Source organism: Polyodon spathula, chromosome 10 (assembly GCF_017654505.1).
Source record: "Polyodon spathula isolate WHYD16114869_AA chromosome 10, ASM1765450v1, whole genome shotgun sequence".
NCBI classification, from domain to species: Eukaryota; Metazoa; Chordata; class Actinopteri; order Acipenseriformes; family Polyodontidae; genus Polyodon; species Polyodon spathula.
In genome coordinates, this window is record NC_054543.1 from 22,200,793 (window position 1) to 22,225,071 (window position 24,279).

Here is a 24,279-nt window from a genome sequence, read left to right on the forward strand (position 1 = left end):
TCAACATTTATTTCTGTTCCCTCTACCTTCCTGTAAAAAAACTGCAACTAGCATTGTTAATCCATGTCCTTTTCTTAATTAAATAAAAGATAACTGGTGATGTCAAAACTATTTACGTTTTTTTTTTCTAGCTATATAAAGATAATTGATCACTTTACTCTCGTGGTAAAGGATGCAAGTGTTGCATTCTGCACTGAATAATCACATATTTCGAGAGAAACACAAACACTTATTTCGTAAAACACGTTCTGTCTGGAGACAAACCTCTTTTTAAACTTAGCAAACAACACAAATGCAGAAAAAATATTGTAATGAAGATGCGTTTCCATTAAAATAGTACATTTTACATTGCAATCAGGTGATACAGTGTGCTGTACTTCTCCTTGTTTGTTTTCTAACGTTGTGCATTGCATATGGTATCCTTACCTAATAATATGAATATAAAATATGCACCGGGTCTGCTGACAAATATTGTAAATAAAACACATATAAAAATATTAAAATAAAAATGAGTATCTGCTACAATAATTAATATATAATATTTAAAGAGCGGATTATATAACTATACATAGAGCAAGGGGCAATATGACACGGTTACTCACCCTTTTATTCTCTCTCTTTCAAAATGCTGATCTTCCATCTGGTAACCGCTTCGTGGGTCAAAGAAACGGCAGCTAACGCCAATAAATCTAACGGTGACATTCAAGCAGGCATACCCACAGACAAGCCCTCACTGGTATCGAAATCAGACCCTGCTTAGCCCGCCGTATTTTGTCGAGAGGCTCACACATTTATGATGAGATGGTATTGATTTCTTCTTTGGTCTAATTGTGAGATACGCATCGACTCTCAGGTCGAGGCTTGATACAACAGGACCAAGCAAATGCTGTTCCTTCGTAGCACTGCTACTCAAAATGGGCAGAGAACAAGTGCAACCATTTTGACATCATGGAGCCGATTGGTCACGGAGTGTGAAAAATGTACTTTTAACCTAAAAGTGAGCAACTTCTTAATCCTAAATTTGAAAATGACTGATCAATTCTGTTTTTAGATGTATAAAAGGGTAATTTGGCATAAAGTTAGGTAGATGTGTTTGGGTTCTCCTTTAAATTGTAGTGATTCACATGATTTCAGGATAAATTCAGCAGTTCTTGTGGATGGATATAAAAAAATATCAAAAGGCCTTGAATGTGCCTTGGAGCACAGTCAAGACGATTATTAAGAAGTTGAAGGTGTACGGCACCACCAAGACCCTGCCTAGATCAGACCGTCCCTCCAAACTGGATGAAACAGCAAGAAGGAGACTGATCAAATAGAGATTACCAACAGGCCAATGGCAACTTTGCAAGAGCTACAGGTTTTTACGGCCAGGAATGGTCAAAGTGTGCATGTGACAACTGTAGCGTCAGAGGGGGCTCATCATATCATTCTGTACGGGAAAGTAACAGAATTGGAATATACAGAGGGGATCTTAAACCATTCTTTGTGTCTTCTTGGTCTGGTTACAAACTCCACCACTGACAAAGAATGTTTTTAGAAAGAGTCGTAAACTAACTGCTGGACAAGTGTGTTATCTCTACCTGTCAGTGAATGAGTCATTTTGGCGCCAGTAGTGTTTTGCTGAGGGCAACTTCCAGACAATTCTGAGTACCTTGACACTAAGACGAGAAACAGTCCTTGTCGTAAATCCAGTCGACAGGGGCGAAATAGCGGACCAATGGAGAACAAGGGGACGCGTCGGTATGAGAACAACCAATGAAAAACACTTCACGTGGACTCAGGCCCTGTCAAAAATACCCAGACTAACCAATCACAGGGTTGAAGAGAGAAACACGAAACCCGCTGACTTTCGAAGTGAGCTGTGAGCTTCTGCTGTGTGCCTAGACATGCGTGCTGACCAAGTGTGCTGACCGCAAAGGAGGTGGCTGGTTCGAAGGAACGAAATGGATGCTACACTGCTCTGAACAAAACTGCAAAGTTGCTCGCGCTGCTGCACCCAGACATGCGTGCTGACCACAAAGGAAGTGTGCACAAGTAGTGTCCTCCCGCTAAAGTTGTCTTGAAGATCGGAGGAACAAAATTAATGCTACACTGTTCTGAACAAAGTTGCAGAGGCATGGGAGCCCAAATGCTCAAATTCACAGAAGGCAAGGAAGAACCAATGTTCTGAATAATGGCTAGAATCATCTTCTGAGGAAGGGCCCTACCGTCTGTCCTACGAGAGACTGGATCAGTAAACAGGATACTGCATTAATTGGAAAGTGGGTCTTTGTTTCCAAGTATCTGCACAAAAGGAACTGAAGCAAAGCCACATAGAAGACTTGCCACAAGAACAGTTTTACAAACTATTTCTCAATTGCAACGCATTAGCTGAACCGAGTTACGTCTGATCAACGGAACTATTCCCAGTGGGAAAACTGCCACCAACAAAGATAATGTTGCAAGCCTTGAAGATCAACAATCTGATCTTCATTTGAAAAGAACCATTTGTATTGCGAGCCTACACAATACAACGCGTACAGCAAAGTATCATCTACAATGGAACTGCGGATCTGGAGAGCTGCAGCATTCATCGACACAGACTGATGTCTGTATATAGAAATCGATAAGTATTCAACATGTCTAACATTAAATACTTTATGACTTGTGAAAGTAACTGAAGCCAATGCTATCAAGTTAATTGGATAAACTGTTCTAGGAATAGAATATAACATCCTGTTTTAGAGTGTGTAAGAAACGTATTATGTTTGTTTGGAATGTGCAACTCAAAAGTTGCCTCCTAAATGCAGAGAATTTCATCATTGCCCCATGACAATTTGAATATATAATCAACTGAGGTTGATAACATATTATTAGTTTGGTACATCACATCTGAACTAAATTAACATGGTAAAACTAATTTGCTAAATTAGGTACTGAAATGCTGGATTCCGTTCGGAATGGGAAGTCAAATTAATTCTCATGCATATTGACATGATCAATTACAACAAGAAACGGATATTGAAAACACTAATGCAAAGTAGACACTTTGTGTGATAAGGCATAGTTCAATATTAGTATATTAACCATGTATGTTAATGACGTTATGGTCGTTGTAATTGTTTGACTATGGAATCAATGAACTGCATATTACTATTCACGTATATCTCTAACCAATAGCCTTTCCTTTCTGTAATATTATATTTTAAAATTTATATTAAAATTATTTCCCTTAAATAAACGATTGTTTTATATTTCTGACATGTCATGTGGATGTCAATTGTTGTCAAGGGAATCCGAGTTCTACATGATATCACCGAATTATATGGTATGTCTCAGTTATTAACATTTGGCCGTTCTTAAACAGTGCGCCTAGAGACGAATTTATATATAAATAAATTGTATACCAAAGTCACTACACTATTCTTTTGAGACCATTCTTACAAAGCATTACCATAAGCATATTTGTGTCCGTCTTGCAGCTGATTCTCTGATTTCTCTCTGTAAACATACATGTCACGTTAGTGCAGAGCTTGCTCGGTCACCAGCGAATTTACTGGTACAGGGCGGGCAAAGAGGCTTCTGGCGATTCTGTTGTGCTCATGAACGTTACAGTTTTTAACTTGCCGTATAACTGAATACTGAAGTACAATCTTCCTGCATTACTTAGAAGTAGAAATACTCCGGTAAACATAAATAAAAATCACATTACTCACACTTTGGTGGTTTTTTGTTTCATTTCCCTTTTAAAAACCTTCCATTTCAGAAATCACTTCTAGCGTTTTGAAACTGGTAAAAATGTAATCAGCACATTAGTCGAAAATACACATTTAAGTATATAGTAATTTTAGCAGACATACCATGTCCATTATTTATTTTTATGACAGGTTTAATGTGACTTCCTTCCATGTCTCTGCTGAAACTCAACATGGTGGCTACTCCAACGAAGATAAAAAAGCAATGTTTCACTAAGACAGAGCTAAAAGAAATTGGACTATCTATATTATGGTGTGATAGTATCCTTAAAGTTTTGCTGTAATTCGTGTGATCGTGTACAAGTCAATGCCATTATATATCATAAATGTCAGTCGTAAACATGTAGAGTAAGAAAGCAAATAAGACAGAAACAATGGCAAAGCACTGCATTCTATGCTGAAAAACTAAGATCCAAGATAGTGTGCTCAAGGCAGAGCTTTCCCAATGTAAGCAAGCTAAATTAACTGCATATTTCATTACTGTTTAGTTTATTTCTTTCGACGTTACCTGCCTTTAATGAAGCTATAATTAGCAATTTTAAACCATAGCCGTTTCTTAATTGAATTATATTTTTTGAGGACGAAGAAATGAGCTCAAAACTACGTTTCATGCTATACAATCCTTAAAGGAAATTGATCACTTTACTGTGGAAAGGTTTTCATAAAGTCATTCTGTCTGGAGACACACCTCTTTTTAAATCTTGCAAATAACACTGCAGAATTAGGAAAGAAACAAATAAGAGGTGAACCTGTTTTAGACCAACAAGTCAGTCAACACGCCTTTTATCAGTGTTTCATATTTTATCCTGGTTATTATTATTATTATTATTATTATTATTATTATTATTATTATTATTATTATTATTATTATTATTATGCCAGTAAAACACAACTTAATTTGTGGAGTACTGTACATAGGATTACTCTCACATGACATTGCTGGACTGGTACTAAACCGTTTCATATTTTTTATTGTTATTGTAAATGAGAGTAATAAGCTAAACAGGTAATTTCAAAACACCTTTATTTGTAGACAGAACTAATATGTTAGTAGAAGACTAAATATGATTCTTACAACTGTGCTAGACATTTGGTTTTCTGAACTGTTGTAACATAATTTTTTTTTCCTGCTTATTTTAATGCCAGCAATGAGCCAAGTGATGTCTATAAACATTATGACAGGTCTGAAGTGTCTTCAGGTGCTTTACTATCTATACTGAGCATCAAAAGAAACCTATCACTTATACTTGAGCATCAAAAGAAATGTATCACTTACATTTGGATAAAATTCACTTGATGTGATCGAAAAAGGACAGAGCAGGTGCAGTGACTTTTCAATTTGGCAGGTGTTGTGACTCTTGGTCTCTCAGTTGGTGGCCTGTCATGGATAAAGTGTGTCTGGTTATACTGTCTCGCCAGGTTTGAAATTGTTGGTTGCGAGCACCCAAGACAACGAGCCACAGTACGCTGCCCTAGCCTAGTCTCCAACATGCCGATTGCACGAAGGCGTTGCTCTCTTGACAGACATAGCATATTGTTTTCTTTTCTGTGATTTTCTTTAGTGCTTTTATTCAAGCTTGCAATTCAACAGCTGAAATCACTCCATATCCAGTGTCCAATCAACTGTATACTAATTAGGTGATTAAGTGCATATGCTTCAGTCATAGTCATTCAAGCTTGTCATGGTCAAGGATGAATGATCGAGTGATTAAAAAGAAACCAAAAACATTTCGTCAATGTCCATCATTTATATACCTTCTTTTTTTTTCCGAAAATAAATGTGTTATAATAGTGATAAGTTCTTTTGATGCTCGGTATATTATAGTGAGGTGGTTCAGAGACAGCATACAATATGGATGGTTCTGTGGAGTTACAGGCAATTCAGAGAGACCTATAAGCCGCTTCAGTGGTGGTCCTGAAGCATCATAACTCCTCTGTGTGAAAGCACCTTAGAGATGGTTACAATTGAAGGCAGTACAGATGCCAGTGTTTTATGCAGTAGTATAAAGCAATTTTATGCAGGCCATCAGTTAAGCATGCAGACAATATCTATGATAGTAACTGACATGGCTGCATAGGATCAGAAGATGATGCAAAATCAGAGACAGAGCCACAATAAATGTCTTGTTTAAAGTAAATTGTAAAATTGTTGAGATACTTGTGTTGGGATATTGTTTCAAAATTGTATAATGCAACAAAAATATATTAAAAAAGGGTAATGCATTGCAAGTTTCTATGTATCTAAAAAGCTTAGAGGGAACACTGATCAAAAGTTAACAATAGGAAAGCAATTCCAGGGTTCTCCCCAGGAACTCTGTACAGCCGGGCAGTAGAACACTATAGCTGGAAAAATAAACTTGCCTTACTTTAAATATATAGTACAACAAATAATTTGAATAATGTCTTTCTTTGACTAGATCTGTTTTTTAACTTTATATGTTCTACATTTTCTTTCATTACTGTTTTTTATTATGGTTAATTACTGTGCTTACTTAGGCATTAGTACTTAGGCGATTTGACTGGGTAAAGATAGCGTAGATAACCTTTTCACTTCCTTTTTAGCTTAATTATTGAGCTTACTGCTTCATTTAAATTGTTTTCAAGGTATTTTGTTAATGCCCATCTTTTTGTTTTTCGTGTTCTACATTTTTTGAATGCAACTGTTCATCTTAACCTTCTTTTTTTATTTTTTTATTTTTTTTACACAACAGTACTCGCACACGTTTGGTTACCATCCTAAAAACCGGAGTGTAATAATCCAGCACCTAAGCACTTAAGCATTTGTATATCAGCTAACAAGTGTTAAGCTGATCTCCCATCACGCCTTTCTTCTTAAAAGGCGTACGAACCCCCAATATCTCTTACAAGACCTGGGTACATAGTTTTACAATATCACGATAGGTATCTTTTTTGTTTTTTTGGTGCATATGTATAGCTATTGTGTCCTATATATCACCTTACAGTACAATAAGACGACAACAAAACTGGCTGAATGATAATATCCGAAAATAATCTTAATATTTTTAATAAAGTAGCCAGCACAAATATAGTATTAGGCAGTGGACTGTGACAATCGCCGCCTTATTTTGACAATCCTGCATTCATTGTCACGATTTTTGCTTTGAAAATAATCAGCTACTTTTTTAGCAGTCATTTTAACGTTTTAGCCTCTTGAAGTGCTTAACACAAAAAACCCGCCCCTTCAACTCTCTGATTGGTTAAATGTTATGTCAAGACGTAACACAGCTGTCATGTCGTTCCAAGATTTTTTCTTCAACCACCAACATGCAAGTGATCTAGTCTGCTAGAAGTGCAACCAATCCTTATTGTTAAAGGCACAGTAGCATCTGCAAGATGGGCAGATATGTTTTTTTCAGCCCAGTGGCAACAACCACTTTGCCTGAAAGGGCCTGGGGAGAACCTAGATCATGTATGACTGACACCTATTTTATTTGCTGCGATTTTCCTCAGCTTGGGTGTCCTTCATCCCAGCCGCAGATCAGAAGCAAAGAATAAAGCAGAAATGATCACATGAAGCAGCAAAGCGGGCTGTAACCCTCTGCACACTGAACAGGTTTCATAATGTTTCAATACAGAGCCGGCTCAGAAATAAATAGGACCTACATTACTCTAAAACAACATTAGTAACTTAGTACAGTCTTTTGACGTATTTGGAAAAGCAAATTATTGTTCAAATTGTTCAGGTGATTTTCCCATTAGAGAAACCGCATTTGGAGAGGGCAATCACAAAACTAAGGGATCATACATTTATCTAATACATTCATAACAAAGATTTAGTCCTGACAAACCCCTAACAAAATAACCCTACAAACTTTAGCCTGTCTAGTCGGGACTCCGGCACAATGTGACTGTCATTCCTGACTAAAAATCAATATAAAAGAGGCACCGGTGTGAGGTTTCCTTTATTGCAGTAATAATGGAGTTAGCAAGTTACAGCTCTGCACTGTGTGTGTCATAGTGTGTGCAGCTACTTGAAAGAAAGACACTCAAAATGCTTCAGCATGAAAAATCTAAATACCAAAGTAAAGTATATGCAGTTCCTTTTCCATTCAAAGACGACCACCAACCAATACTTTTGGGCTCTACCTGCCACAGGTCAGATATTACTGAGCATTTTATATCAGAGCTGCCGATAGGCCCCTCCGGGGAGTGACGTCTTCAGTCCCGCCTCCCGAGGGAACAAACAGTCACTCCATGGAGCTCACTTCCTCTTTTGCTTCTAACATCAGGTACATATACAAACCTTCCCAGTTATTGTGCTGAGCCTGTGTGAAAGAGCTCTCACTTAAGTTTTTTCTGGAGTTCCCCTGTAGTATCTATATTGCTGAAAGTCAGCTTGCCACTTTACCCGAATCAGAAACTCGGCATCTGGCGCTTCGTTTAGTATTTCTCTCGCTTTTTCAACAGCCTGCATCACTTTGCAATTGTAGTCTGCTTTCTAACTATGCAGCATCTTCTGTTGTGTGTGTTTTTTCTCCTACTATTGCAGCTAAAAAACGAGACACGTGATCACTCCACCAGGACCCGGCTCTGCCGCAACCTGCTGATCAGTGCGCTTGGCCAAAAATAAATATATTTTTCACAGTTCTCCCGCCTGGCCTGGTGACTATTCTACCCCACAGCTTCTTGTTGTTGCTGTGTGTTTTCTTTACTGCTCAAGCAGTACATTCTCTCTACTCTACCGCAGCTCTTCAAACTGTGCTTCACCCCGGTTGTGTGTGACTGCACGCGGTCCAAATCATTTGCCCATGCTGCACCTTGGTGAAGCACCATGCTTTTCTGTACTGTTCTCCTGTGCCTAACCGCAGCCACTCGAGCCTGTGTATCCACCTTGGCGTATGCTACACTCTACCCCATATCGTGTGAATGCACACAGTTAAGGAGTAACACCTGTCCAGTACGTTCTGCACTATTTGTGCAGAGTTCAAGCCACGTGAAAGGAAACAGCATATAGAATCAAAACCACTGCTGTACCGCTGGGGATTTGATGAATAACTTCCAAATGCTGCTGGCTTAACCTCATAAAACATTTCACAAATCCTCCGCCATGGCTGTAACACAAAGTTAGAGCCATGATGTATAGTCGCTGTGTTAAAAACGTAAACTTTACACACAGAAATGGACAGCTGCCTCAATGTATACCCATGATTCTGATAATCATAACACATTGTGGTGGATTAATTTTTTTTTTTTTTTTTTTAGTGTTTGAAAACAAAAATAAATGACTAATAGCCAGAAATATTTCAATGATTGTCATTATTATTTTTACACATGTATAAGGATGCGGGCACAAAGATGTTCAGTACTAGTTGCATTAAAGCTTAAAAGGTACAATAGAAATTTTAAAAAACAGAGCTCATAGTTTTATATGTATTATTATAAAGACTCAATTATATGAACAATTCAATCTTCAACAGTAGGTGTGTTTCAACAACCTAAAAGCCTTAGCAATGCATGTAGGCTGATATACAGTGCCATCTCCTGGATACACAGTGGTACAATAGTTAAGCTATGTTCTGGTAGTGGAAACTGCAAAAAAACACTATAAAACCAACTCTTTCCAATTCAAATTTCATTCCCAACTCTAATTCCCATTCCCTTTTAATCAATTCCAACATGCCACTGATCATTGGAATTAGCTGTATTCTGTGAAAACTAACTTCCATCAGTAGCAAATATGTTTACTTAAATTGAAGTCCACTATTAGTCAAAATTGGCTCCAAAACGAGAGCAGCTGAACAATCTAAAGTACACATATCTCAGTATCCACCCTTAACATGTGGAATATGATGTGTAGCAGTTCTGGTTTCTGATTAGATTTAATGTCCCTGGCATGTCTGATAAAGCACAATCTGCACAATCCCCCCCCCCCCCCCCCCCCCCCCCCACCACCACCACCACCACCACCACCACCACCACCACCAACGCTTATACACTCGTTAACGATGTGAGCAATGGCTATGTCTAACAGATACAGTATCAACAGATTTACACTCAATGACTATGAACATGACATCAGCACAAAACAAGCTAGGTTTATTCGCCTTGAAATTATAAAAAGAAAATTGACAGAACTTGATCAAGCCATCAGAAGACAGGTCAAAAATCACACTGGTCATTCCCATCAATGTGTTCCATGTAAGTTTACCAACTAAAGCATCATCCTTTTCTGTCAAATATTTAGGAGTATCTGCGTTAGGCAGTGTTTTAGCTGATGGATGGACAGTACTGTCACATGAAGTCACTGATACATACCTCTCTGCAATAAACACTGGCTGTTCAGCAAAGCACAGCACTGACTAACTAATTAACAGTCATTCTGCGCTCTTTTTATTAAAGCGCATGTAAAAGCCACCTAAATGGACTGCTTGTCTCTGTTCACTTTCTTGTTTTAGTTTAATCTGTTGGTTATTTTTCAGTATGTTCCTTTATTATCAGTGTGAACATGTTGCAGCGCTATGCATCCTCTGCCTCATCTGACCCACTTCTGCTATTTTTGCTTTTTGTATACTTCAAAACATACATTTTCTTTTGAATATTCAGAAACTTCTCCCCATTCCTCATCCATTAAAAATATCATATTTTTGTGTAAGTATTTCAGTTTAGTTTTTGATCAAGCTAGTACTTACTATGCCCAGCAATTGCCACAATAAATCAAACTTTGATTGGCCAACATAATCAGGTGATAGTGTGTTTGTGAAGAGACAGAGAACCGAGTTTGAACGTTACTTGATCTTCTGATGTCTAAACATTTGCTGTATCCTAGGATACAGTGTAGGGCTGCTTATTACAATGTCTAAGTCAAAATAAAACGTTAGTTTACCTACCGTAAACCTGACTCCCTGAAGCCACCAAAATATCGTTGTGGGATACACTCCTGCCTATTGGTAGGTGTCACTGAGCTCTTTCTATCAAAGCCTCCGATAGGTCCTCTCCCCTCAGTCCCACCTCCCGAGGGTACTAAACCATCACGCAGGGGAGATTAATTCTCTTTCGGGACGAAACCGTGATGCCGACCGAAGCGACCTTGCGGTTGGTGGCCGTCTTCTTTTTCAGGGAACTAGGTTTACGGTAGGTAAACCAACGTTCCCTTTCAATTTGATGGCCACCAAAACATCGTTATGGAAAACGTGTAGCACAGCTGTCGCGAGGGAAGAAAGAATGGCAGCATATGAGGGACGCCAAGTCAGCGTGAGTGTGCAACTTCGAGGACCCTAGTGCCCACAGAGGGCACATTCAGGCAGAAAAACCTGGAAAAAGTATGCAGGGTAGCCCAGCTAGCCACATCATAAATCTCAGCCATGGAGGCACCTCGAAAGAGAGCCCATGCGTAGCCACACCTCTCATGGAATGTGCGGCTATCCGCCCAGGTGGGGGTAAGCCAGCACTATCATACACAGTCGAGACTGTGTCCGCAACTCAATGCAACAGTCGCTGCTTCGAGAGGGGCTGTCCCAGGGTCCGTGTTCCATGGCAGACAAAGAGCTGTTCAGACTGACGCAGCGCTTTCGTCCTATCCACATAACATCTCAATGCCTGAACTGGGCAGAGAAGGTTCAACTTCTTATCCTCCTCCATCGCAAACGGTTGCGGATGAAAGGACTCCAGTTCTAGGGACTGATTCACGTGGAAGGCTGTAACCACCTTGGGGAGAAAAGCAGCGTTTGCACGCAGTGACACTCTGCTACCATCATCCCAAATACGCATGCAGGAGCTATGCACAGACAGCGCCTGCACCTCACTAACCCACTCTGCGGAGGTAATAGCCAAGAGAAAGGCTGTTTTCATGGACAGATACTTCAACTCAATGGAGTACATAGGCTCAAACAGGGCCTGAGTGAGAGCCTCCAGTACAATCTCAAGGCTCCATTCGGGAAGAGTGGCCCTCCTAGGCGGATGCAATCGCCGAGCGCCTCAGAGAAACCAGGCAGCCAATAAATGCACACCCGGGGACACTGAGTCAACGGGGGCATGGCAAGCAGAAAGAGCCTTTAGGTATACCTTCCGTGTGTAAGGTTATCTGCCAGCCTCAAGCGCATCTGACGGGCATGGGACAGGAGACTGGGTCATGACCGTTGGTACAGCACCCATCTTGGAAATATTTCCACTTCTAGGCATACAGTGACCTAGTGGAATGCGCCCTAGCATTCTGCACCACACCCACGACTGTGTCTGACAGCCCTTAGGCTGACCAGCGGTCCCTTTCAGGGGCCAGACCCACAACTGGAGCCACTACAGGCTCCAGGTGCCAAAGTGTGCCTCTCGTCTGACTGAGATGATCCCAGTGAAGCGGGATTTCGCAGGGCGGGCCGTTCAATAGCTGGCACAGAGATGAAAACCAGATTCTCCTGGGCCACCTGGGGGCCATAGGAGAACTGACTCCTTCTCCGACTGGACCTTTTCGAGAAAGGCCGGGAGCAATGGCAGAGGTGGGAACGTGTAAAGGAGCACTCTGGATCATACATGGGCTAGGGTGTCGACGCCGAGTGAACCGCCGCAGCGGTGGAGGGAATACCATAGGGGTCAGTGTGTCGATCGACCTGGCGCCTTCTCGAATTGTTCCCAAATGCGCTCCACCACCTAAGGGTGGAGCTGAAACTCCGATGGATGTGGGCCCTCCCTCGAGAGAAGGTCCGCTGCCTGATTCTCCATGCCCGGAACATGCGTCACCCGAAGGGGCAGTAGGTTCTGTTGGGCCCAAATCAGAAGCCTGAAGGCTAGGTGATGCAACCCCGGATGCAATCCTGGTGGTTGACATACGCCACCACAGATTTATTGTCTGTGCGGATCAGCACATATCTGTTCCGCATCACGGGTAGGAAGTGCTGGAGGGCAAGGAACACTGCCTACAGCTCCAGCATGTTAATATGCAGGGACGCCCAGCGGCACGACCAGAGTCCACTGACTCCTTTGCCTTTGCAGATCGCGCCCCAACTCGAGTTCGAGGCGTCCGGTTGGAAACTACTCCCATTTGGACTCCTTGGCTCGGGGGAGAGGTAACCCTCCACCAGCGCAGGGCTGCCGAGCACTGTCTGTCGCACTTGGGATGCAGATGGAATGCATTTAGCCACATTTGCAGCGGGCACATGCACAGTAAACCCATCCCGATGCTGATATTGCTATGGCACAAGACAAGACAAGGGACACCCTCAATCCATGTTGAAACAGGGAGAGTTGGTGCTGGAGAGCTGCTATTCTGTCGTCCAACAGGTAACCTTACTATTAATTGGCTCTAGCATCGTTAAGGGGAGACCCAGCCTCAAACAGATGCTTCATTACAAATAGCTGTGTGGGCCACCGCTCCTTCCTGCGACTGGGCAGATCTACCAGTCGTACAGGCAACTCATCATCCTGATCACTTGCCGATGCACTGTACGGAAACTCAGGACGCTCCCCTGTAAGGCGGAGCGGAGATACTACCTGTGTGCTGGAGAAACGTGGAACAGGTTCTCCCGGTCCAGTGTAATAATGAGGACAATGGCCTGGCGAGCCATCACATGGCTCAGCCGTGTATTGAAGCACTTAGGCACCAAGGGTGCAGATGCACCGAGGGCACTGAGTGAGGTAGAATACACTACTGGTGCACCGAAGCATCAGGGACACCGAGTGTTATTAACATGCTGTGGCGCCAAGCACCAAGGCAAGGACTTGAAGTCAACACAACCAGGGATAGCGCAAAGCATATACCGGGGTGGATACATAGCTCGAGTGACTGCAGTAGGCAATAAGGAGAGCAATACAGGGGAGCGCACGGTGCTGCACCATGGTGCAGGGCAGCGATAACCTGGTCCTGGACCGTGTGCAGTCACACCACGTGGCAGCGCATAGCGTATGCCAGAGTGGAGTACAGGCTCAAGGAGCTGAGGTGTGTTATGCAGGAACAAAGTGACACATTCCCCATGCCAGGCGGGTGACCAAGCACGCCAATAGGCGGGCTAAAATAAGCCTGCTGATTCAACTCAAGAGTGGGACCCTGCAGAGCTGGGGTCCGGTAGAGGAACCATGCTGCTACTACTTTTTCTTTTCAAACTGCAAGGCAGTAAAGAAAAACACATATACACAACAACACTTGTGAGTGTAAAATAACATGGCACCACGGCAGCGTGTGTGACTATTTTGTTTTTATAAACAGCACGCCGAGTATGCGGGCTGACACAAGCTGGCAAATTCAACTCAACAACGGAACACAGCAGAGCTAAGTGATGCAGGCTGTTACACAGAAAAAGAGTACACAGCATAGTGGCTGGACAGGGGTGTCTAGCCTGGATTATGCGCAGTCACACGACCGGGGCAGCGCGTAGCCTACAGCAGAGTGGAGCACCGTCTACAGGCAGAGGCAACGAGGCACTGTTGCGCTAGGTCTGAAGCAGTGGCCAAGCACTGTGTGCACCGTGTAACCCGAGCGCTGTGCACTACTTGCAGCGTGTACCGTGCAGCACTGTGATCCCATACTAGCGACAGGCACCGCACGCACCGAGGACCGTGCAGCACCGGCATGCTAGCCTATATCGGTACAGCGAGACAATGGGCACCGTGCGCACTGTGTTACCGAAGTAGCATGGGCAGAGTCTTACGCACCGTGGTATTAAAAAAACACCGGGGCATCTAGGCACGTTGCCTACCCTGTCCGCGTGGTCACACGCCTGAGCAGAGCATAGAGTACAACAGGGGGAAAGGGCTGAAGCCGCGGCGGGTTTATAGTCAATAAGCACCATGCGCACTATGGTACCGAAGTAGCACGGGCAGAGTTTTACGCACCACTGTGTTAAAAACATCAGGGCAGCTGTGCACGGTGCCTACCCTGACAGCGTGGTCACACACCTGAGCAGCGCATAGCATACAACAGGGGGACAAGGCCGAAGCCACAGCGGGCGAATGACTTACACACACAAAACAGTTTTTACATAAAAAACAGCTAAAATATTACAGAACAAATGAGGGAGAGCACACTGTCTGTAGATTGAGCGACCTACACCAGAGGCGAGGGTCCGCGCAGCACACGTACGTCTCAACCCAACAAGAGGGAAGCCTCGATGTATACGGCTGGCCCGGCTGAAGCAGCCATGGTGCGGCTAGTCCTCTGAGCGAGCACAAGGACGCGTAGCTACAATCAAAACAAGGCCCAAACTGGATTTCCTGCATTTGGCTAATGCATATGGTTCAGTGCCACTTCTTTGGGCAGCATTTGATTTTTTCAGCGTACCGATGACAATAACAAATTTTGTGAAAGCCTACTTTGGAGATTTGCAATTTAGTTTTTCAACTTCAGAATTCAGCACTACATGGTAATGCCTAGAAGTTGGAATAATGGCAGGATGTACCATTTCTCCACTGGCTTTTACTATGGCAATGGAAGTAAGTATTAGGGCATCAAAATGGGTAGTGGGAGGAGAGTGCCTGGCTTCTGGAATGCGACTACCACCAATTGGAGCATACAAAGATGACATAACAGCAATGACTACAACAGTAGCCTGCACTAATCGGTTATTGGGCAAATTAACCAATAACATTGAATGGGCACAAATGCAACTCAAGCCCACTAAATCAAGGAGCATCTCTATAATTAAAGGTAAAGTAGTAGATAAAAGGTTCTACATTAATGGTGAGCCAATACCAACAGCGTCCGAGAAGCCAGTGAAAAGTCTAGGGAGATGGTACGACGGGGATCTAAAGGACACAGTTCATGTGGGAGAAGTTAGACAACAAGCAGTGAAATGGTTGAGTTCCATGCTGCCTCAGCAGAGTGGGACTTTATGGTAAAGGAATACTGCAGCTACCAATCTCTGCTCTAACCGAGGAGTTTAAGTGCGCCAAAGTCTGAATGGAAATGACATTAGTAGATTCACGCAACAAATGTGTAAGGGAGGCAGAAACTGTGTTGAAATCTGGAAGAAAATGGACTGCAAAGAAAGCTGTGGAAGATGCTAAGGCTGCCCTTCGAATCGGAGATATTATGGGGCAAGTTCAGCATGGAAAGGGAGGTCTTGGTCTCAGTTCAGCTCCTCCTACATGGCACAAGGCAACCCTAGCTCAACAGAGGAAGCTGGTAGTCAATGAGGTGCAAAAGCAGGAGGAGAGGATCAGGATGAGAATGGAGAAGGAGAATGGATGAGATGGGAGAGTGTGGAACAACACAAGATCGTCTGGCAAGACCTATGGACAATGGAACAGAGTAGGATCAGTTTCCTCATCAGATAAGCATGTGATGTTCTCCCATCACCACATAAGAACATAAGAACATAAGAAAGTTTACAAACGAGAGGAGGCCATTCGGCCCATCTTGCTCGTTTGGTTGTTAGTAGCTTATTGATCCCAAAATCTCATTAAGCAGCTTCTTGAAGGATCCCAGGGTGTCAGCTTCAACAACATTACTGGGGAGATGATTCCAGACCCTCACAATTCTCTGTGTAAAAAAGTGCCTCCTATTTTCTGTTCTGAATGCCCCTTTATCTAATCTCCATTTGTGACCCCTGGTCCTTGTTTCTTTTTTCAGGCTGAAAAAGTCCCTTGGGTCATAACCTAAACCTCTGGGTGGGTGAAGATCCCTCATGTCCTTTGTGTTCATCACCTGCAAAATTAAGGCACATTCTGACAGGATATAAGGTGGGTCTTAGCCCAGGACGGGTTACTTGGCGCCATGACCAGGTGCTGCTATGTTTGGCCTTAACATTGGAAGACAGACCAGTTCCATCAAAGTATTACACACAAAAGACAATATTCCTCTGTCCAGGGGAGCAACCACCAAGAAAAGTGGCCAAGAGTTGCGTTGCACAGTGAAGAACTTATCTGAAGCAGCGCAAAGGAGCAGCAACTGGCTGTGGTTAAGAAGGAAAGATTCTGGATGGGGATCTCATGCACAATAGAAAGAAAGCAACGCTGATGTGTGTACAGGTGAGTAAGCTTGCTGAGCTGAGTGGGGGATGGAGAGAGGTAATGCTGGGAAGCCAGAATCACTGTTGAGCCCTCTTGAGGTGTCTTGGGCTAGTCAACGAAACACAGAAGATGGAAGGTGCCCACTTGAAGACCCCAGAGATGTACCCTACTTAGCTCAATCCAGACAGTTGTCATGCTGATGCGCTGAGGAGACCGCACTGGGTTGATCCCTGGAGCCAGCATCGCAGCCATTGTGTGTGCTGATGCACTGGGGAAGCAAAATGAGCTGATCCCTGGAGCCAGCATTACACTTCAGCAATCAACACCAGACAGAAGGATATCTACATCATCAGATAAAAAACAACGCAAACAGATGGAGATGCAGATGGATCACATTCGTTTACTGCATAGCTACGTCTTAGTTGGTGTTTATCTTGGCAAGAGTTCAAATCAGCATGAAGTTCAACATCTACTCTCACGTAATGGAAATCATCAGACACGAATTTAAGTGTATACAGAACTGGCATGAAGAGGGTTTTTGTGTAAATGTATATTGTAAATAGTGTGTATTTATTGTAATTAATCAAAGTACCTGATGCTCCTGGGAGAGCCTGCCTGCTGTGTGTGATTACCAGGTGTGGAATCTAATCAGCAGGTAGATGTGATCCAGTGGGGCGTCAGGTATAAAAAGGTTCTATTTATTTACCTCAGGGCTGCTGTAAAACCAGCTGGGATAAAGAAACTGAAACATGTGTATGTGTATGAGACAGAGAGACAGAACCAGAGTTGGATACTGAAGAGCGAGTAAGCAAGTCGAAACCGCCGACAGAGCCGGGCGAGTAGCCGCAGTTCGTTTACTATTGAACAAAGAAGATTAGTTAAGAGATTGCAGATCCCACCAAAGTTTTCATACACTGTGTTGTATGTATTCCGTGCGCTACCGTTGCTGGTAGTGTCACATGAGCTGTTCAGTGTGTTAATATGTAAATAAATCCTATTCACCTGCGAGGCGTATCAACTTCAACCTCCGTCTAAATCTCCTGCCTGTCACTCAGCAGTGAATGCACGCAACCACACGGCAGACAGCTATTCTGTCACAAGCATTAATACCCTGTATCTTTTGAAACAAAGCTGTACTTCAAAACAATAATTGTGTGAATACAGTAATTGTTACCGTTGTGTATAATGGTATTTAAAACAGGATTCATTTATCCGACTTTTTACATATTCGCCCTTACTCTGGTCTGTACTTGCAATTACTGCAACATACTTGTAACTAATGGAACAAAATAGCATTGTGATTGTAATCAGAATTGACCCCAGGTATGCCCTGTGCCAACCCGTGTGGAGACTCACCTCCAGTTCCTGGGAGATATGCTGCAAGTGAACCGTTATCTTGTGTATCAAATCGTTGTACATCTGCTCAGAATGCTGCTGACAGACACATTTGTACACACAGCTGAAAGGGAAAAGAGAAGAGGACTAGACGGGTGTTCTTGTGAAACAAAAGAATGCATCCCCACTGGCACAGCACAGTCATGCTTAACCCACAGTGCCACCTACAGCAGCACGCTATACTCTATTCACAGTATGTGTGTACAGTCAGCACTCATCTGTTACTCAGATACAAGTCAATCGCGTTTTACCGCCCTTGTGTTAAGAATAAAATCAATCTCCACTATACATATGTAACAAATGAATGCATTTACCCATCACCAGTTTTCTGTTGCAAAGCCCATTTGTTCAAAATTACAATTTATTTGAATATCCGTCGCAGCCCGCTTTTTTTTTTTTTTTTTTAATTCTCTCTAATGCCAAATGAGTCTGTCTGGTACACAGCACTTCCTCCAGTTTCACCTGACGCAAATGCAGCCAAAACTAAGCAAACGAGACAAGCTAGGGTAATGTGATTAAAGAAACAGGCTTGTAACCAGAAGGTCCTCGGTTAAAATCCTAGCTCAGCCACTTACTCATTGTGTGACCCTGAGCAAGTCACTTAACCTCCTTGTGCTCCGTCTTTTGGGCGAGATGTTATTGTAAGTGACTCTGCAACTGATGCATCGTTCACACACACTAGTCTCGTGTGAAGAGCTTTGTGATGGTGGTCCAATAAGAAAGGCGCTATATAAAAATAAAAACTTATATTATTCTTATTATTATTATTATTATTATTATTATTATTATTATTATTATTAAGTAACAGTCAGGCATTAATGTAGCTACTGTGATGATTTTTTTTTTAAATCTATAATCTTTTAATGCTTTTGAGCATTTTCATTTGCAAGTCAACTGTGACATTACAGCCTTATCGAGCACTATATTCCAATTTTGAATACTGACTTGGGATACTGTTTTAATTCTGAAAACCCTATCTTTTGGTTTTGCAAAATTACATTGCCTTTTATGTTTTACGCAGTTCTGTGCATGGATGACATTTAGATTTTATTTTGCCATTAGGTCGTTAATGGCAAATTTTACATACTGCTACAATACGTACCAGATTTAAAAGTATGTACTGTATTACAGTTAACATGTTGTCTCTTTAGTTTTGGCAAGTGATATTTTCAGAATCATATCGTTCTGAATTAAAATACTACTTCTGTTAAATATAGTACTGTACCAACAAAACCAATACAGACATCTGAATCTGAATCCTGAATCTGAAACCTACTTATTTTAAAAACACAGTCCTTTCAGATATGTATGATAGTGTATCTTTGTGTTCCCTAAAAAATGGACAATGGTTGGAACAAGCCAAAATGAAATAATCAGATATGCATCACACGCATTTAACCGTCATTGAAGTCAAAATTTAATAACAATTGAACCCCCCCCCCCCTTAATCCAAATCCAAGGATTAATTTACAAAGAAATTCTTTATTTCTATTTTTGAAACTGTATTTTTGAAGTTATTGAAAAAAGTTGTCTTGAAAGTTTGGATTGTTTGTGTGTCGCATATATTCAGTTGATGATTTCGTCGTATTTGGTTATATATTTGTATGGTGTTCGGTAAATTTATTTCATCATGTGGTGTAGAATGTTTCGTGAGAGCAACGAGAGTTGTGGACTTTAGAAGAGAATTCGAGAAACTTAGGGATTGAAGATCATCTAGGGTCTAGGGGTTGATAATGCTGCAGAACAGATAATAATAATAAATAATAATAATAATAATAATAATAATAATAATAATAAATTAATAATCATATAATGTAATACAAGAAAGAATGGAAACCTGAAACAAAATATTATAAAATTGTCAGTAATTAACAATTATTTTACAATCTTTTGTTTCAGGTGGTCAATCTTTGTTGTATTAAGTTTCATTTAATAATATTAAATGAAACGTAATACAAGAAATAGTAATTTGAAACATGTTTATTTTTTTTTTAAAAAATGTAATTCATAACCTGTCTCGCTGACTAACTAAAATGAAAAAACGCGTCAACAATAACAGATACAAACAAATGAGTGCCAGTCAACCAATACAATACCTTTGGGTAGTTCACTTATAAATACATATTTATATGAACATCCATGAACGTTCGGTTTCGAGGGTGATTAATCTGACGTGTACTGACCTATATTTATTTATATAATTTAATATCCGCCCCTTTTCTCTTGAGGAACAAAATGTCATTAACAAGGCGGCTGATAAATGTGTAAAAAAAAAAAACACTATTTCTCAATTTACAGTATTTAAACACTCGTTCACGTGATGCCGTTTTGTATGCATTATGGGAGCTTTACAGGATGGCAGGTCAGGAGGATCCCTTGACTACAGATCCCAGAGCAGCTTATCAGAGTTTGCCTCAAGTGAACCGCTGGGATGCGGAAGTAACTTTTATGATGAGTGGGCATAAAGAAGACGTTAAGTTTAATTGTGTAATAATCGATTGACATTGTGCAGTTTATGTCGTTCAAAGTCGGTTTCGGTGTTTAATTTAATAACCAGAAATTTAAATAACCTATTTTTGTTTAATCGCTCAAGGTCGGATATGTGAGTCCTGACTGTACTGCATTTGTTTTTTATCACAAAATTAGCTTACAGCTCTATGTTACCATGGAAAGTTGAACTAAAAAAATAAATCCTATATAAGTATCGAGAAATCAAGCGTTTAATAACTTTTTTTCAATTCAGTGTTGTGGAGGTTTTTTTTATTTTTGTTGTTTTTTTTTTTTTTTTTTTTAAACAAAATCTCATGGTTTCATTCAGATACATAATGACCAAACTAATTGTTTCCTATTACACCACTTTGTTAAGCAGATATGGAGCTTTATCAAAGATAGTAATGCTTTGAATTCAGCTGTTTAATTTAGGGTTAAAGCACGGGGTTTTTCCCATGCATTATGCTTGCTATATAAAAAGACGAGGCTACGCCATGAATGTTCATGGAGTGCTGTGGTCATTTCACTTATGTAACTGTATCACTCCATGAACGTACATTGTATAGGCTCTATGTATTTTCACAAAGGAACAAGCTCATACGCCAAGACACTCCTCTATTAGAAGGTAATTTGTTAATCTCGCCACAGCAAGCACAGTACAGCAGATAAATACATTCAGAATAACGACATCGGCATTATACCAAACAATACCAAGAACTCCCTGAAAACGATTTTCAGAACAGCAGCTGTGCATAAATAACAAGATGTGTGCTGTAATGAGGGTGCCCTGCAAGTCAGGCAATTTGATATACTGCCTCTTAAAGTTCTCTGTTAAATAGTGCAGCTACAACCCTTTGACTTCCTGCACCACATTTAAATGACCCGAATCCTCTTTGCTTAAGTACACATCACACCTTAAAGAAACAGAATGGCTACCAATATTAACAATGGTGCTGAATTTATGGCACACCCTGTAGTTTAGTAACTACAGTTAGGATATGCATAAGAAAAGCCACATGCACTGGCTCCCTGCTGGTTTTACTGCACACAGTGCAGAGCCAGGTCACTGCAGGTCCTTCTCACCTATAGATCTGCTCATAGGAGATCGGGATGTAGTCCTGAGGGTTCTGAGTCAGGAGCTGCTCAATGGCGCTTTCCAATTTTGGCCAATATGTGCTCTTGTAGTCTTCTGTGGTTATAATATTCATCACTGAAAAAAGGGGACAGTCGAGTGTGATTCTTCATGAATAGTGGCAGTTATCTTTTTTTTTTTTTACCCATTGTGATATTTCTAATAACTAGAGCAAAGGAGTGTCTTAACCAAATTCACAATCAGATAAGTTTATATATATACAGAACAGGCATACGTACGTACGGGAGGCGAGAGACTCCACTGTAGCTCAACAGCGATAGTTAAGACTACCAGGGATGGAAATAAGATTCCTACGGCAAAGCAGTTTCACTCACTCCAGGTTTAAATATGTGCTTGATTAGCCCCAGAATATAGGTAACAAGTTCTGATGTAGCATTGTAAAACCAGGAATGGATCAAACTGATATGCATCTAAATTTTATTTCAATCCCTAACAAGTACTAAAAGCTCAATGTGGTACAACATCACCGCTTCAGATACTTAATATAAACCTTTTATACAAACTGCTGCAGGGACAGTGACACAGTGTTGTTTTCTATCATCACAGTAAGTTAATCACAAACTGCCCCTACTGGCCACAGTGCAAACTGAAACAATGTGGATCACATCAAGTGACAAGCAAATATCGGTGTGACCAAATCAGAATGTACATGTTAAGGAATGAAAGGATTACCTGCATTTACAAAATGCCTGATAAAGAAAATGCACCAAATAAGATAGTCTATTATCACATACTTAGACGTAAGCTATAACTTGGGGTGAACGTCTTTAGAATTATACGATGTGGTCCAACCACTGTAGTGTGTGTACTTTCTGTGTCACTTTCTAAACAGTAAGCAATCAATTCTGATATATTGTATCTCAACGCAGGGTTCATAACTACACAGTTAAACAACTTACAAAACTTTGAGGTCGAACTGTTAATATTCAAAGTGACTTTTCCTGCAGCAGCAGCACTAGCACCAGTTCCAGCAGAATCACCGACTCCATTCCCCGGCTCGGTCAATGAGTGTGCACCGCTGCTTGGCTGGGCTGAGCCCTCGGCCTCACATTCGGTAGAATGCCCAGCGTGTCCGGTCTGCTGATGAGGATTTGGGGGGTTTTGTCTGTAAGCATCTGCACTGGCCTCCCAGTTATTGTGGTTGTGGTCGTCCATCATTTCAACACCCCCATCCTCGTCCATGCTCTCGTCCATTCTGGCTGACGATTTAAGTGGTTCGACAGTAAGGCGATGCTCGGACGCCCTGCATTAAATTGGGCGATATATGCTGCTTTTATGTTTAAAATTGTTACATCTTGTCAACCTTCCTTCCCCCAACTCCTTGCTATGTGTTGTTGATGCTTTGCTCTATCATATATCGTTCTCATATGTGTTGCGACACTATTTGCAGCAGCTTGCCTCGCTGTGTGTTCTGGGAAATGTAGTGTTTTAGTCAAGAGGGACGAACATTGGATCTATGGGATTAACTCTTTGACCCGTGCCGATTCTAGTTCTCAAAGACAGACGAAAGGACCTTGGGAAGAGACGGGGATATGGTTTCAACCGAGGGACTGCGTGGCCAGCAATGTATTTTAAACATACCCCCACCACCCAACATAATGTAACCAACTGTGAAATAACATTGACTATCTCTGTGCTACCTAGAAACGACTAGCCGTGAAGTTTAAAGATTCCAAAACATAGGAAATGTTGGCCAACCACAACAGTCCCTTAGTTAAAACCACACCCTCTTCCCTCCCATAGGTCCTTTCCTCTTATGGGAACTAGCCTCGACCCGGTGGGACCAGATGTGCCAGAAACGACAGATCTAGTTGTGTGCAGGTTGCCCATTCTGAATAAAACAAGCGAAATTGTGTTTTGCCGTGCAGGCAGTCGCTTACAGGGCATATTTTGGGATTTTCTTATTCCTGGACAAAAGTAATAAATAAATAAATAAAAACATAACAGTTGTTTGTGGTCAATACATGAATACATACTGTAGGTTCCCAGCCTTAGTGCGCAGCACAAAACTATACTCTTCTGCATCTTCACACTTGTCAGCCTCAGAATAGCACAATGGAAAGTAATACCACCACCACCACCAGAGAGTTTTAATGGACCTTTTTTTTTTTCTTGGACCAGTTTAACCAGCTCCTCAACCAGCACCCAGTACCCAGTGCTGGTAATTGCTGGTCTTTCCCTCAGGGCCTGCATACAGTACAAGTCACAGACCTTTTACACAATAGTGGTTATACTTACAAAGCGATCTTTCGCCGATATCCAATAGTGTGCAAATGTATTAGAACACCCCATTGCTTCTGTTTTGATTTGTTGTGTATATGTAACCAAACCACTGGAACTGAAAATTGTCAAAATAGGCAAATTAGTAATTGTCTAATTTAATCGATTAATGTAATAAGCCACACATGCAATTAATTAAAAAAAAAAAAACAGTAAGAGAAAAGGAACACATAGCCACAAATGGTCAAATGCATGAGCCGTTTTAGAAATTGTTTCATATCCCTAATTAAAGTGCAAAGTGGTCAGACATTTTCACAAGTGCCTGTTATTTCTATATTACTGATTACTTACTGAAAACTGAAATTCTCACACCAAGGTTTTCATTACAGTAGG

At 41.4% G+C, this 24,279-nt stretch overlaps 1 protein-coding gene across 4 annotated transcripts in view; it reads right to left on the reverse strand.

The window, feature by feature from the left end:
* The window catches only part of LOC121321985 (CDK2-associated and cullin domain-containing protein 1-like), a 129,845-nt gene extending 106,785 nt beyond the window's left edge, over window positions 1–23,060 (reverse strand). For 2 of the 4 annotated variants that reach the window (XM_041261375.1, XM_041261373.1), the window contains exons 1-3: window positions 22,566–23,059; window positions 21,597–21,723; window positions 17,985–18,087 (exon numbers count right to left, since the gene is read on the reverse strand). In XM_041261375.1, the coding sequence (XP_041117309.1) occupies window positions 17,985–18,087; window positions 21,597–21,723; window positions 22,566–22,860 (525 nt within the window). In that variant the 5' untranslated portion in view covers window positions 22,861–23,059. Of the gene's footprint in view, window positions 1–17,984; window positions 18,088–21,596; window positions 21,724–22,565 lie in introns of all 4 variants that reach the window. The other 2 variants (XM_041261374.1, XM_041261377.1) reach the window with 2 other exon arrangements.
* Window positions 23,061–24,279: the final 1,219 nt, after the last annotated feature.